Raw genomic sequence first — 16588 nt, 5'->3', positions numbered from 1 at the left:
TAATGAAGGTTTTCTACATTGACTCGGCCGGGAATCGAACCCGGGACCTCGGAGTGTCGTACTCATGAAAACCGGTGTACACACTACTCGACCACGGAGGTCGTCATTAAACCTACAATTTAATTTAATTATTAGTTAATCGTTATATGGATAAATTGGTTAGGGAAGAAATGATGATGGTGGATTGGTTAGTTCAGGCGAAGGACGAGGCTCTCATGCTTTTCACGCGAGAGCTTACTCTACAACTTCTTAACTCTGCGCTATACTATTGAGAAATTGTCACTAGACGAACGAAGCTGTCAAGTTACATCGTTGGTTCAAAATTTGTAGACCACGAAGAACTTCAGTACCTCAGTTTTTCATCATTAAAGTTAAATAATTTTAGTTCAAGAAATAAGAATTAAGATGTTACCTTGAAATTTCAAATTAGCTCGAGTTAAGAATGCACTCAACTATTTGACAATTAATTTAATATTTAAGTACATAGTTCCATTTAATTTTCAATATACACTAATATAATACATGCTACTGTTAATCGTAGACAATGCGTTTACTACACACCGACAAAACGAATGCAAATCAATCACAATGAATATAATTATTTATTGTGTAGCGATCATTGACTTCTTTCGTGACACTATTTAACCTCAAAAACTTTTAAAATTTTATTTAATATATGTTTGATCTTTGGTTAGTAGATTGATAATGCATTTAACACAGAAAATCGTTAGAAATTCTTAGAAAATTTTGAAATCATCCAATCAGATCTGAGTTTACTGTTCTAGATAAACGTTTGAATGTTTTCGGTATTATTGATAACAGGAAGGAAAACTAATAAATGGTCAATACAATGGTCACCGTAGCTCTAGTTGTACATGTGTGATTATATAGACGTTGTGATTTATTATCTTTGAGTTATTTATTGAAGGATTTAATTTTAATCTATCTTCTGCCTGAACAAATATAATGTTATATATATCACAATATAAACCAGCACCGGTATTCTGAGGGTATTTGCCGAATGGTTCTATTGTACTGGAATCCAGTGGGGCAAGAACAAAATCGAACGTGGGCAAGATGAGGGTTTAAACTTATTCCAGTGGCTTTTTTCAATGTTCCCGTTTAATTTATATTAAAGCAGTACTTTGCAAGATATTTCATTAAATTTTTCAACTATCCTAAACTTAGTCAGCATCTCCAAAACAAGCTTTACCCTTAACTATGGAAGCTCCTTGTAGGGGGAGTGCGAGGACCCTTTGACCGCGAAGCCGTGGAGGATTACTCCACCTCCACTTGAACCGCTCCGGTGTGACAAATCCGTCTTGTCTTAGGTTAAACTAATAACAATACTATGAATTGATTAATGATGATTGAAATATTTTTTTTTATGATTATTTATTTTATAAACGTGTTTACTTTTATGTTCTTTGTGAAATGTGCGATGCTTTTATCGAGATATTTCTTTTGCCTGATGCTTCGCTTAAGAACAGTTATAATTAAAAAACCCGGTGATGAACTTTGTGTAGGTCCGTTCGGGTACCAGTAACTCGCCGTTTAATTTAGTGCTGGATTATTGTTTGAAATTAACCTTACGTAGGTATTAAACACACACGTGACTGATTTTATTACCAGCGTCCATTATTGTTATTTTAGAAAAACGATTATCCTGTCATTTACGTTTCGTTACACGTAACGTGCAAATGCGACGCAATGATTGATTCAAGACAAGACGTATTTATAATTATTTATAGTCATTAGATATTATAAAAATTGTTTTTTAGTAAACTACTGTCTACTGTGGAGCCGAGATGGCCCAGTGGTTAGAACGCGTGCATCTTAACCGATGATTTCGGGTTCAAACCCAGGCAGGCACCACTGAATTTTCATGTGCTTAATTTGTGTTTATAATTCATCTCGTGCTCGGCGGTGAAGGAAAAAATCGTGAGGAAACCTGCATGTGTCTAATTTCAACGAAATTCTGCCACATGTGTATTCCACCAACCCGCATTGGAGCAGCGTGGTGGAATATGCTCCATACCTTCTCCTCAACGGGAGAGGAGGCCTTAGCCCAGCAGTGGGAAATTTACAGGCTGATTATGTTATGTTTAGGTAAACTACTGTGATATTGCTAACTTGATGGTAAGTGTTTACTAGCGCCCATTGACATTAACTGTGGATACAGCGCCACCAAATTTGTGAACTAAGATGTTGTCTTTTGATTGACTCACTCACCCATCAAACCGAACACAACAAAATTAAGACAATACTTATGTTAAAGATTAAAAAGGAAATTGCTACTACTGTACTTGTCTTCAAAATTTAGTTGCCTTTGCTAACTCGACCGTACCGATCAATCTCATTCGTGTCTTCTCCGTCCTACGTGACATTGGCGAAATAATCTGTGTCCTGCCGGCAAAAGAATTGATTTGAATTAAGACAATAAATACTAAGTATTACTGTTTGGCAGAAGAATACGTCGTACTCACTCAGGCTGGCATGGAAAGCCCTACCAAGTGAGATATACTATTATATATTAACAATCAGCCTCATATAAACCGCTGGGTTGATTTAAGTTGAACAGGATATATAATAAAGACGTTATAGAAATTTATTTAATAAACTTGGTATTCATTTAAACGTAGGTTTTTTTGTTGTATTATCGATTGATTAGAGAAAAATAAAATACACGCTAAAAAGCAATTATAAATTGTGTTTGAAAATATTTTTGAATAAATTAAAATAAATATCAAATTTGAGTTTAAGCTTAATGTGTAAAATTTTAACATTGAAAATTTATCGCATATATTTCGAAAACTATACTTTTATAAGTATAGATAATAATTTACACAAAAATTTGTTTATGTCAAAGATTATTTTTTACTTTTTACTTTTTTCAATAATTCAGCAACCGTCGCGTTCGTACAGCCAGTTGTCAACCTTTGTCATGTTCGTCATTTTACCACCGATGTTAAAAATAAAATATTAATAAGAAACCCATTCTAATCAAACCTTACATTTATGTAATTCACGCGATTTGCTAATAAGTCTGCTATATTGTGCTCTACAAACAGTACCTACTTAAAAAATAAACATTTATTTAAAATACCACACTATTCCACTAGACTACTTAAATTTTACTTTCAAAGTTCCAAAACAACTTCGCCCACATTTTTTTCAAATCAATCGGAGCGCGAATCCTTAACGAATATCATAGATTTTATTCAAGTTCTCGATCAACGATATCGCGTCGATATGATGTCAAAGGTACTTTATCTGTTTTTACATATCTTGATGTTGGAACAGGGTATAGAACCGTTGCCAAGCAAAAGCCTTCCTTCCTTTAAGTTAGAGGTTTGTAGGTTTATTTTATGACTAAAGTGACGATTTAAAAGTGCTTGTAAAAGCCTACTTGAATTAAATATGTTTTGATTTTGACACAAGTGTGCATTTGTGTACAAAATGCCCACACACATAGGTCTTGATATAAATTTACCACTTTTAATCTTTTAATAATCAGGTAAATTATAAAACATTGATATAGTATTTTATCTGCGGATGATACTCTTGACTTTCTGTTAAATCGACGTCCATTGACCCCTGACTATTATATTAAAATTACAACTATCACAATACGAAGTGAAGTATACTGCAACACGTAGCCCATTAAATTCCTGCTTTAACTGCTTTAGATAGAGCTGCATTTAAATCAACTCCATATGCATAATATTATTAATTATGTTTATCTGGGAGTTGAATTTAGGAGGTAACTTGTGGTTTTATATCTTTGCTCTGGATTCGTGTATAATTAATAATCTGATTAATATAGTTTTCGCATTACAATTTTGATGTAGCTGTACATTCAAATTTGCACGAGAAGATATTATGTGAAAAAAAATTGACCGACATACTTACTGGTTCAGTTCATTATTATTTTTAATACTTGGTGGTAGGGCTTTGTGCAAGCCCAAAGTGGCTGGTAGCAGCCACTTACTGCTAAGCGGCAATAATTAGTATTACCAGTTCCGGTCTGGAGGGTGAGTGAGCCAGTGTAACTACAGGCATAATACAAGTAATAGTTAAATTTTCATACGGCGAAAATGTCTATAAGCAGTGGTGTCAACTCACCATCAGAAGACTCATTTGCTCATCCGCCTGCGTAAGGATAAAATATATATTTATGTAAACTTACGCGAAATATTACATAAACCTTTACATTGGTAAACTATATATATTTCATTATTTTTAATTGAATTATAATTAAATAATCATATCTTTTCCACCAACCCACATTGGAGCAACGTGGTGGAATATGCTCCAAACCTTCTTATCAAAAGGAGAGGCCTTAGCTCAGCAGTGGGAAAGTTACATGCTGCTAATGTAATCATTTATTTTGTGCCTGTGCCTGTCCTGTGTGTGTTAGTAGCTGATATTAATTAATTATTTAAACTAGTGATCTGTCTTATTGGTAAACAAAATAGAAGATTCATTCAAAAAATAGGAATAATGAGCTTCAACTTACAATACAAAATATCCAAATAGTGCATTGACTTTTAACTTTGACATCACGTGTGTTGTCATTGGTATATGTGTGTGTTACAAAGGCAGGGTAGAGTGTGTTATATATTTTTGTGTAATTCTTATGAATATTATATAAAAATATTAGGTGCGTATATCTGCGATCCATTCTGTATTAACTTTACCAATTTTCATACTGCTACTCGTAATTTAAATAGCTAAGAATTTTTATATACTTTTTAATTGTATATATGAACACCGTGTGCGATTTTATTTTTTTTAAATTTTGACCACCAGACGATTTGAGGGTCCATTCCAAAGAGATAGATATCATAATTATTCGCAAAGAAAAGGAACGCAAGAGACAAGCTCTCGCTTGTTTTATGGGGCATGCTTAGAGTTGTGGCTCCTTGTGAGTAGTTCTTCACCGTTGGTTATTCTCCCAAAAACCTGGCCTGTTTAACGCTATTATAAATTGCTAAGTCTTTGAGCTATGTGAGCTATGTCATAGGTCACACTGGCGCCGTATAGGAAGGCACAAGCATAAGCAACAGATGGATATAAAAGGGCATCGATGAATCTTTCGAGTAAGAATGAAAGTAGATATATGCTGAGGCATATTTCATCCTAGATTTTTTATCTTAAGAAAAATATATCCAATAGTCGGCGTAATACGAACGCTGAATTAATTATGATATGTTTATTGCAGCCTCAAAACTTATACTACGTGGAATCAACGGTGAATTTCGCTCCGGGCAGCTAACTGCCATCTTAGGGCCATCAGGCGCTGGCAAGAGTACACTGCTTAATATACTAGCCGGATACAGGTAGTGTAAAGTTTACTACAGGGCTAAAGTATTGGTATCTACTTATATTCGGAACCATTATCATTAGTGATTTAAGCTATGACCAAAACGCGTTGTTGAATTCAGGTTGTTCAAATTCATTTATTATATACATATGTATATATGAGTATATATATACTCTTTACCAACGTTAAGTACTGTTAAAGTTAAGTTTCAGTTGAAGGGGACAGTGAGCCAATATAATATTGCAGACATAACATTAAACGGTCCGCACATTGACGGTGGTTTTTATTAATTACAATTTCCGTGTTTATGGGAGAAGGGGACGTTGCTAACTGAAGCCAAGAACCTATGTAATTTACTCCTTCTATCTGACTTTGATTGGCACGTGCAATTTTAACCGCATTGGCGACGTTATTCCTGCCAGTAATTATAATAATTACTTTATTAAAATTATAATCTTAGTCGTGTGTCATTAGAGTTAATTGGGTACGATGCGTTTTTTTTTGTGGTTATTTTTTAATTATATTCATAATAGAAACAATATTAATGACTTTTGGTTTTGCTTGATGGTGAGGTATTGTGCAAATCCATCCGGGTAGCCAACCGACTCCACCGCTATCACTAAATAATATTCCGGTTTGAAGTGTGAGACATAACTTCTCATGGACAAAGTTGTGGCGCTGGTGATCAACTATCAAGTCCCATTTGCCAATCTATTAAAAATACTTTGGTAAGGAAGGCATATTATTCGATACAAGAGTATATAGATGATAAAAAGGCGCGGAGTTAATGCTTGTTGACTTCCAGACAGGACATATAACATACATATATAATTGTATTTAACTAACATGACTGTATTTTTAGATCTTGAAATAGAGTAACTACTTCAACTTTCTTTTTTGCTGGTTTCTTTCTTGCCGGTTCTTCGGTAGAATCTACATTCCGAACCGGTGGTAGCTTTACTTAATATAGTTTGTTAAATGACGATTCAAAAGTGCTTGTAAAAGCCTACTTTAATAAAGTATATTTTGATTTTGATTTTTTTTTATGACATTTTACTATAAATATAGTGTCAATATTTTATGGTTGGCAGTGTTTATGATTCTTTATTTTTGTCTTTTCTTTTTTATAAACTCACAATAACATATTTTTCAAAAACCAACTATCAAAACATTTATTTTTAATATCTACCTAAGGGTCAGTTTATTTTGCAATGAATCTTTTTTTTGTTTGCAATTATCTGATACGATTCAAACGCCACTTGTGTTTGTGCGTAGGTGATATGTCGGGAATATTCACACAAGCCAGAACCATTGTTTCAACTTAATAGGATTAACGGCACCGAAATGCACATTACATGCAGCATTATATTCCAACAAAAACAAGCACATAATTTATGATATCTAATTTAAAATCTTACAATGAAAATTTAATTCTCGGCAATTTGTTTGAAATTTTGCTCTTATTTCGGTCATACAAAATGTAGAAGCTTAGGCGTATGACATAAAGTACAAAATACCGTCTTTTCTATAAGGGCACACATACCACGGACCATAAGGCCCTCAAAGTCCGAAATATTCATTTGTACTGTATCGTTTCCCGTTTTAGATTAATATAACCCAAAAAATATTTAGAAAGTAAATGAGCGATAATATAAATCTGGTCAAGTGCGAGTTTGGTTCTGGTCGTAATAATCGACTCGATAACACCCAAGTTTGTAGTACGGAACCGAGTGCGTGACTTCAATTCCTTGATCAGCTTTTTACTTTCCGGGGCGCCGGAATGGGCTAAAAGCAAGGGCACAATACTGTTCGTATAGAGTAAGAATTATTTTCTAATCGTAGGGTAAATGGCGCATCCGGATTTATCACAACGAACGGGGAGCCAAGAGACTTACGACTGTTCAGAAAGTTGTCTCGTTACATCATGCAAGATGATTTGCTGCAGCCTCTGATCACAGTGCAGGAGTCGCTGACGATGGCGGCGGACTTGAAACTCGGAAACGACATGAATAAAGAGAGGAAGACTATCATCGTCAGTACGCTTTGAACATTATATTTAATTATTTGTATTATAATATTTTGTTTTAATTTGAATATTTTATTTCACTAATTAGGTTGACATTGATTCCACACGTAATCTGTGTTTATAAATCATCTCGTGCTCGGCGAATATGTTTTTACTTATAATGAATTCACTTGCGTATTATCTGTGGAACCGAGAGGTGGAAAAAATCCCAAACCCATTTTTAAAAGGAGAAAAGTGTTAACTCAGGAGTTATTATTAATTTTATCACATTTTTTTTCTTTAGGTATTATCTGGTGGGAGACGTGATAAATTTCGGGATTCAATTTAATTCATTTCAAAAAAACATTCAAATATCTTTTATCATTGATAATATTTGTAGCAGAGTATTTAGATTATAATCTTAGTCATGTGTCATTAGAATAAATTGGAAATTTTACGTTATTTTTTGTGGTTATTTTTTAATTATATTCATAGTAATATACTTTATTTTATTTTTTCAGCTAATGATCTGAAAACAATACAAAGTATGATTGTTTTAGTCAAAGTCATTTTTATTTTTAGTGTTTATGCGCGAACTAACACGGATCTGTTAATTTTTCCTCAACGATACGACGTGTTGAGGTTTTATGAATAACATTTAGATTGAAACAAACATCGGTTTGTTTATTTAGAATAATAGTTTGAGTCACAATCGGTGTCATATTTCCCGATAAAGATAACAGACGATACACACAGCTATTATTTCCTTAAAAGGTAGTTTTTTAGCGGTTATTGCTTTGGAAATATTAAATATATCGCAATAAAGTATAATAGCTGCACATGTGGGTGTTGTATAATAAAACAATAAATCAAGCAGTGAATGTTAAATTTAGTAAAACAAAAATGTTTTTTTAAGAGTATCAATTCTATTACTTGTTTTGCAAAATGTCCATTTTGTCTAAGACTCCCTTGAGAATGGCCTCCCGCGCCGTGGCCCTTATCGCTCAGGACTACATCGTCATATAATTGTATAACTATTTCACGATCGACTTCTAGGTCGCAGTTTGTTTTTACAGAATAACTTGACATATATTCACCGAATACGTCAGTAACGTGGTGGTTTTCTCATATGAAATAACGAATCTGGTTTTAAATCAATATTACACTGAATTACTAATTAGATTTAGTGGAAATAATGTTTAAATATTGAATATATTATTAAGTAGGTATAAACTTTTAAAAAACGTATGACAGACAACTTATCCTGTGAATTAGGAGTTCGAAATCGGAATAGCGAATATTTCTTCCCTCGAAGGGAGACGATCTAGAGCATTCCTAACAATGCACTTCACTGTGGGTTGTACACATACGTATATATATATGTATATAAGATTCTTCACGATATTTTTTATTACCGCCGCACGAGATAAACTATAAATACAAATAATTAAGAATTACATGAAAACCAGTCGCGTTTATTGCGTTTGAACAATTAATCGCCTGTTAGTTAGTTAGGTGTTATAAACGCTAATATTCATCACAGAATTTATAACGTTAGCATTCTTGTGAGATGTTCTATTTCAGGTAGAAGAAATAATCCATTTGTTAAGATTAAGCAAAGCACGGAACACGTCGAGTGAGCTTCTGTCGGGCGGCGAACGGAAGCGATTATCCATTGCTTTGGAACTACTGAACAACCCTCCCGTGATCTTCCTCGATGAACCAACAACGTTAGTGAATAGATACGATTTTTATTTGCTCGGTAGTAGGGGTTTTGTGCAAGCTCGTCTGGGTAGGTACCATCCGCTCATTAGATATTATACCGACAAACAGCAATACGACTATAGGCACGAGGGACCTTTTAGTTCCCAAGATTAGCCGCACATTAGCTATGTTAAATGTATGATGTATAATTGTATATCTATAGTCAATGGTGCCCACTTAACCTATATTATAAAAAATACTTTGAACGTAAAATATATCTAATTCGTTTTGGTTAGGTACCTTTAAATTTCACACTCTATCATAATTCTATGGAGATATTCGGGACAACCACTTTGGTAAATTGAAAATATTTTGATGACTTCTGTGTGTCGATGTATCGATTTTTATGGCGTTTTTTATGTTTTGAATTTCCTATTTGTAGCAATGATGGCGATCGGAATATCGCTATTAATCTTTTTATTGTGATGAAAGATTGCAAGTCATTTAATTGTATTTTTTTAAATTCTTTGTTAAAGAATTTAAACGGTATCTTTTATATTTGAGATTGAACTTATGATATGTTTTTATTTAAAATATAAGTTTCATTATTTATACTCATCTATCTAATCTGCTGGAGCTTGGTTATTAAATTATAACAATATTTCTTGCCGTAAGTTTTCAAATAGACCGTATAATCCTTTTTAAAGCTCATATAGGCTAACGGCATCTGATTTTGCCTCGGTAGCGTACAGATACTGCATGAATCTATTCACAAATATTGAACAAGTAATAATTATATGATTAAAATATTACATTTACGATCGCGATCATCAGAAATAATCTTAATCTTGTATATTCCAGAGGTTTAGATGACGTAGCGTCCTCAACTTGCGTGTCACTCCTAAAACGAGTTGCTCGAGGTGGTCGAACTGTAATCTGTTCGTTACACACTCCATCTGCAAGAATATTCTCTGTATTCGATCACGTATACGTAGTGGCTGACGGCAGATGCGCGTATCAAGGCACGGCAGCTGGTGTCATACCATTTTTGAAGGAAATAAATCTGCCTTGTCCGACAACTTATAATCCAGCCGATTTTAGTAAGTACATTATCCTCTCTGTAACAAGACAGCTGATCTTTATCTGATCTGGCCTTAAATCTTGGCTATTATTTGCTTTACCTTATGAACAATTAAATATTACATAATTGTAAGTTGCTTCTTGATTTTTAATTTAGATAGTTCTATCAGTGTAATCATCTATGAATATACTTATTATTGTTCATTGTACAAATACTTACAGCGAGATAAAAATAAATGTAGATAATTATTTGGCTGATTTGTTTAACCATCGCATAGGATTGGTCATTGTAATAAAAATGTTAATTACGTTTTAGTAATAGAAGTGTCGAGTGGAGAATATGGTTCCCACATAGATCAGATGGTAGCAGCAGTTGACAATGGTAAATGTCAGAGATGGAGAAGTTACGCAATGGAAGAGGATAATGAAGATTTGGAGATAGAGGAGTTGAACACTGGAGTGGTGGAGAGACATAACTACAAGTATGAGAGTACACCGTTTCAACAGTTTTATGTGCTGTTAAGGCGGATGATCCTGCAAACTATAAGAAATAGGGTATATATCATATTAGAATTAATATAAATAGTATTCTATAGTCATAACAGCCTTGGCGAAACATAAATTCATACTATTTTCAAGAGTATATTGTCGGATAAAATCGTTAGGGCTTTATAGACATTCCGTTAATATAAAAGTATTTTTTCTTACATTAGAATATTTTTCTCCGTCAGGACTATCTCTGGTTACGAATAGGACTGCACGTGTTCCTGGGCGCAATCGTCGGTGCTCTATTCAATGACATGGGTTACGATGCTTCTAAAACTATATTCAACTTCGGATTTTGTTATGCTTGTATCATAGCTATGTTGTATACGACGATGATGCCTGTGTTATTAGCGTGTACGTAATTATTTACATATTTATTTCGACTTTTTATTAATTTTACATTATTTATTGTTTATTATACAAAACAAAAACACGCCGGTCCCTTAAGACATTAATGTAAAACTCATACCAAATTATTATCGTTGAAAATTTCAGTTATTTTTATACTGTATAGGAAAGTTAAATGTTACTGAACATTCTCCTGGAGGTTTTCTTGATCCATTCAAATTTATTTCTAGATCCGACAGAAGTGCTGCTAGTCAAGCGCGAATATTTCAACAGATGGTACGGCTTGAAGCCTTACTATGCAGCCTTAGTTGTCTCTCGGACTCCTCCCACGATTTTCTTCTCCCTCATTTATCTTGCCATCGCATATCCTTTGACGTCACAACCGATGGAATTTTCTAGAGTGTTGATATTCGTCACTACCTGTATTCTGGTAGCATTAATATCAGAATCGATGGGGACGCTGATATCGTCAACGTTAAGCGTTGTGGTTAGTCATTTTATTATTTTGTGAAATGTGATCGAGAATACGTGCTGTCTAGTAAATAGTACCTATATTTTATAAACATTGCTATTACAAGAAACAATTACATTAACTGTTTCATCAAACTTTGACTTTCGTGGCACAAATTTCTCTATCCAAATCTTCTGAAAGGTCCTTTCTATAGCTTAAGTTCCTTTAATTGTTTGTGTGTACTAGAATCTAAGATTAATTTTTAAATCTATTTATGACTTATCTTAGCATCTTATTATCCGTGGGAATTAGATATGATTTTGGTGGGCTTTTACGAAACATAAAAATAAAAGAATTTTCTAACAGATCACAAACAAATATTATTAATAAAATTGTAAAATAGCGATTAAGTGTGACTTTTGTAATTCACAAAAAATATGTAAAGTAATTACTACTTACTTTTACAAAAGAATATTATTTGTTTACGCTTCCACCATCGAAGGCATGGATGTACTGATATATACTCTTTGTGACAATTGGTTTAGCTCGTGGACTTCATTACTTTTATACATTCCAGAACTCAATGTTCGTGGGACCCGTAGTTGCAGTGCCCTTGATGTTGTTGGCGGTCTACGGTATTGGTAGTGGAGACGAAGCTCCGCCTCTCATCTGGAGGTTGGCGCGTTACTGCTCATTCATGAGGTACGGCCTGGAGGGCCTCATCATGGCTGTGTATGGACCACCGAGGGATGATCTTATTTGTCCTGTTGATGAGGACTACTGCGAGTATAAGAATGTGAAGTGAGTATAGAATTAAATCTAGATAAACAATAAATAAAGATAAAATTAATTTCTTTATTACTAAAATATACTTTTTTTGTATTAAGCGTAAAAGCGTTAAAATATTTAACTTTCAGATATTTCGTGAAACTAATGGGCATGTCCGACGTTTCAATTACAGTCGTATTTATAATGCTATTCGTTTCGTTGCTGGTGATGAATCTTGGAGCTTACTACCTTCTAAGACAGAGACTGTCACCGAACTATGCCTTCCGAGCCATCAAGGTTATTGGAAGGTTCATTAAAACTAAAATGAGCCTTACGCTGTAGCCGTAAGTTAGATTTAGCTAATGTAGTTATTAGAAATAGCGATATCCACTCTATTGAAAGCGACAGAGTAACATTTTCACGAAGACAAATGTACCGATCACTATCTCACGAGATAAATAACATATTTTATTATAATAATTTCTTAAATTAAGTTAATGATGGTTAGTATTGATTAAGTTGGTGAAGCAAATAATACCAGTAACAAGTACTCTTGACATTCATTGACATGGGTTGAAAGTAACTATTTTTCAAAATGTATTAATTAAAAACATCATAACAATATTTTTTTTTATAAATGACAGTTGTTTTTTTTTTAATGCATACTTTTTTATTTATTTGTCTGTGACTAAACTTGACTATATTTTGACAATATTTATTTAACTTCACTGGGTGTCATTATTAACACCCAAATCGTCATATGAGTTATAGCTGAACTTTGTAATTAATAAAATATATTATTTTTATTTTGTAATATTGTTTATGATTTCGTTTTTAAAACACTATTACTAATCTTTAAGCATAGCCAACATGTTCTTTTTTTATTAACAGCCTAGCTCAGTGACATACACATACAGCCTGTTAAATCTTAAATTTTAGATTAAGAAATATGTATACAATTATATTTATTCCAGTGATTTATGAAAAGTTAATTGATGGATATTATAAATAGCAATTTAGTAAAGTTTTTATACAAGTAATATTGAAAAGTTATTCTTTTAAAAATAAAATGACAAAGACGACATGACTGTGCCTTATATATAAAGTGAAAGAAAGTTTTTATGTAAAATTCCTAACAATAAAAACATTTATAATTGTAAAATAGAAAATTTCGTTTTTAATTAGAATTATACTTAAATTAGTATTGTTTAGTTGGCAGTGTAATAATAGCTTTTAAGAAGGAAATGCCAAGTGAAAAAGGAAATTGCCAGGTTATTGGTTATTAATACTGTTTTTATAAATGTACAAAAACTTTATGCCTTAGTGTAATTTAAATTTTTTTTTTATCTAATTTATCCTTAATGGTGTAAGACTGGATTTTTTTATAAGTGGTGTAAAATAAACATATTTTTTAATTGAAGATTTATTTTATTGCCTTTATCATATCATACAAAAACCATATGTTGAGGCTGTCCTCTTGACCCTGCCTTTGGAGCATAATAGTGAGCGAATAGAGTACAATTGTGGGAGGCACAGGCACTGGCCTAAATTAAAAGAACATCATCAAACTCAAAGTCAAATGAAATAAAATTCTTAACTCAGACATGTTAAATCTTTGAGTCTAAGTTTTATGTGTTTGTTTAGGCTATTCCAATCAAAGCAAGAATAAAGATAAATAAATCATAGATTTACGAATTCCATGCGATATGCTAATATACAGGTTGACTGGTGAATTACTATAAATATTTAAGGAGAATACTCGGTCCATGATTCGCATTCGAATTATTTATAAAAATAGGTACTTAATTTTTGATCAAATTTCCATAAATATCTATTTAAATAAATGAAGTGTGGACACATTGCCAGCCATGGCGGCGCGGGCGGCGCATGCGGTGTGCAACCCGCAACCCCCGCCCCGTGGCTAATTAGGTCAGTAGGCCAAGCGCCACCGTAAGGTGTGTACGTCCATCTACCCGCGCGCGCGCATAGCGATCGATCTTATGCGTATACCTAATCTGTCGTGTGTGAGTTGGACCCGTCATTAGTAATTAGGAAGCCTTATCAATACACAAATGCAGAGTATTTGGACATAGTTCTTTATGCCCGTGCGAATTATAGCTTGCCGGGTGCTATCAATTTGTACCGAGAGATCCCCAATCGCCGAATACCTACTGCCAGCGTAATCTTAAACGCTAATCAAAGACTACGAGACTTCGGACAGTTTCGTATTCCACCACATGTCCAAGGAAACGTCTTGTGTAGGTTTCAGAGCATGCAAGCGGATAGGAGTTGAAATTAAAAATCACCAGTGCTTTTGAAACTGTTAAAAGTGACCCATTCGTGTTAAACCGAGTGAAAGATGACATGCGTAAACTGTGTATCACTCAAGATGGAGCTCACTTTGAACATTTGTTAAGTAGTTATGTAGGTAAATAGGTAGTTTAATATTGAAATATCTTGGTATTTTTGCCTGTCCTAAGCCAGGATTAAAGTATGAAGGGGGATCGGATCATACTTATTTATCAAAGGTAGCCTGCTACCCTGTTAACAAGTGGCGGCGTTTAGATGTAGGTAAACTACCGCGCGATAACTAAATGTACCTACAGAACTGTTTTGTGTTGACAGCGCAGTCAGGGCGACGACACGACGCGTAAGTACATAACTGTTCATTAACTTTACTTAGAATTTTATTAATATTTATGTTATATGTATTTTATTTGGTCATATATGATCGTCAAATATCACGTCCTTAAATATCGATAGTATTCAAACAGTCACTCTGTATATTTAGATTTGTATCATATTCTACTTAACTACTTATATCCACATTAATTTTACCAAATCGCAAATCCATAATTAATATCATAGATCAATCAAGGTCTCAATTTTATTGTGCCAAATGTTATTTGGCCTTATTCCTCTTGTGTTTGGTATAGGTTATACGGACCACAACAGGCACAAATACAATCCGCAATGTGATCCGCTTATTGATTCGTATGTTTGGTCTTGACAAAACAACGAACATTCATACATACTCAAAATATTCTCAAACTTTGAACAAGTTAGTTTTAAGAGAACAATGCAAGACTAAAAAAAGATACATTTTAATAAGTCATTTAACTCAAAATGGTCGTCAAGTGTATATTTGTACTATTTTCTTGGAAATCTTACTGATCGAAGTTTGATTTTAACTCAAGCGAGATATCATTAGGTAACTGATGAAAACCTGGGCTCTTATAAAAGTTATTTTATATTAATCTCGATTTTTACGCCTGACAACGCCTGAGTGCGTGGGATTGCTCTACTCCTAATAGATCACTATCGCAATTGCTTTTAAATCCTAAGTAAGACAAAGTAAATTATAAACTCGGCGTATTTTGTTTTATAATATTACATCAGGATGAATCCTATTATCACTTCTTATTACGTTTGTACAGATAACCGCCCTAAATATATTAAAGTAATTCAATAGATTTAGCAGGTTTCTTTCATGAAAATGATCACCAACTATTTTTATTCTCTGCTTTCACATGAAAATTGTCTTACTTTTTGTCGAATATAATAATTGTCGATACAAAGTCTTTTTTTTCAATTAATTTCATTTTGTAATATTATACGCGTGTACTTTTTACGGAGTGCACCGGAATACCCACTGAAAAACTAGTGATAACCGATCCATCTCTCTAGGAGGAGTAACGAGATTTTTATAATGTGACCTTATTTTGGGCGGCACATAAAATTTCAGACTTTAACCCAACGGCTGGTAAATATCAAAAGAAAACGTATCTCTTATCAGGTTGGCTTGTCATTAATTCCACATCGCTAATCCATTGTGGGTTGATTAATATAGGTCGGATACTTAAAACAAATTAATCATATAAAATGAGCAGCATCCGATTTAAGCACGCAGTATCCAGGTTATCGAGGTTTTGTAAGCCATAAAAATGTAAAAGGATTTATTTCATATTTTTGACGGATAAATGGTAAGTGGTCACCATCGCTCATATCGTTCGCCAATGCGCCATCACTTTTACTTGGTGGTAGGGCTTTGTGCAAGTTCGTCTGTGTAGGTACCACCCCCTCATCAGATATTCTACCGCCAAATAGCAGGACTCAGTGTTGTTGAGTTCCAGTTTGAAGGGTGAGTGAGCCAGTGTAAGTGTACAGGCACAAGTAAGTTGTAAGTATTTGACGGTGGAATATATGATGAGCAGTCGATACCTACCCAGACAGATCTATACAAAACTCAACCACCAAGTAATATTTGCCGCACATCTGATGAGTGGGCTACCCTGCTGGACATAAAGCACCGAGTATATTATTTTAATCATGAGGGAGTGAATTATAAATGAAAGGAAGA

General features: G+C 33.7%; 1 protein-coding gene across 1 annotated transcript in view; it reads left to right on the top strand.

Annotated features, from left to right (window-relative positions):
• Positions 1–12785, top strand: part of LOC113404266 (ATP-binding cassette sub-family G member 1-like) — a 53116-nt gene extending 40331 nt beyond the window's left edge. Inside the window, exons 3-11 of the mRNA XM_026645129.2 lie at positions 5225–5342; positions 7169–7358; positions 8916–9061; positions 9897–10135; positions 10432–10670; positions 10847–11015; positions 11240–11496; positions 12038–12261; positions 12378–12785. Coding sequence (XP_026500914.2) covers positions 5225–5342; positions 7169–7358; positions 8916–9061; positions 9897–10135; positions 10432–10670; positions 10847–11015; positions 11240–11496; positions 12038–12261; positions 12378–12570 — 1775 coding nt within the window. The 3' untranslated portion in view covers positions 12571–12785. The remainder of the gene's footprint in view (positions 1–5224; positions 5343–7168; positions 7359–8915; positions 9062–9896; positions 10136–10431; positions 10671–10846; positions 11016–11239; positions 11497–12037; positions 12262–12377) is intronic.
• The last annotated feature ends 3803 nt before the right edge of the window (positions 12786–16588 follow it).

The sequence above is a fragment of the Vanessa tameamea genome, chromosome 10 (genome assembly GCF_037043105.1).
Source record: "Vanessa tameamea isolate UH-Manoa-2023 chromosome 10, ilVanTame1 primary haplotype, whole genome shotgun sequence".
Taxonomy (NCBI): Eukaryota; Metazoa; Arthropoda; class Insecta; order Lepidoptera; family Nymphalidae; genus Vanessa; species Vanessa tameamea.
The sequence above is the reverse complement of the archived record's forward strand: the minus strand, read 5'-3'. Positions and strand labels throughout refer to the sequence as shown.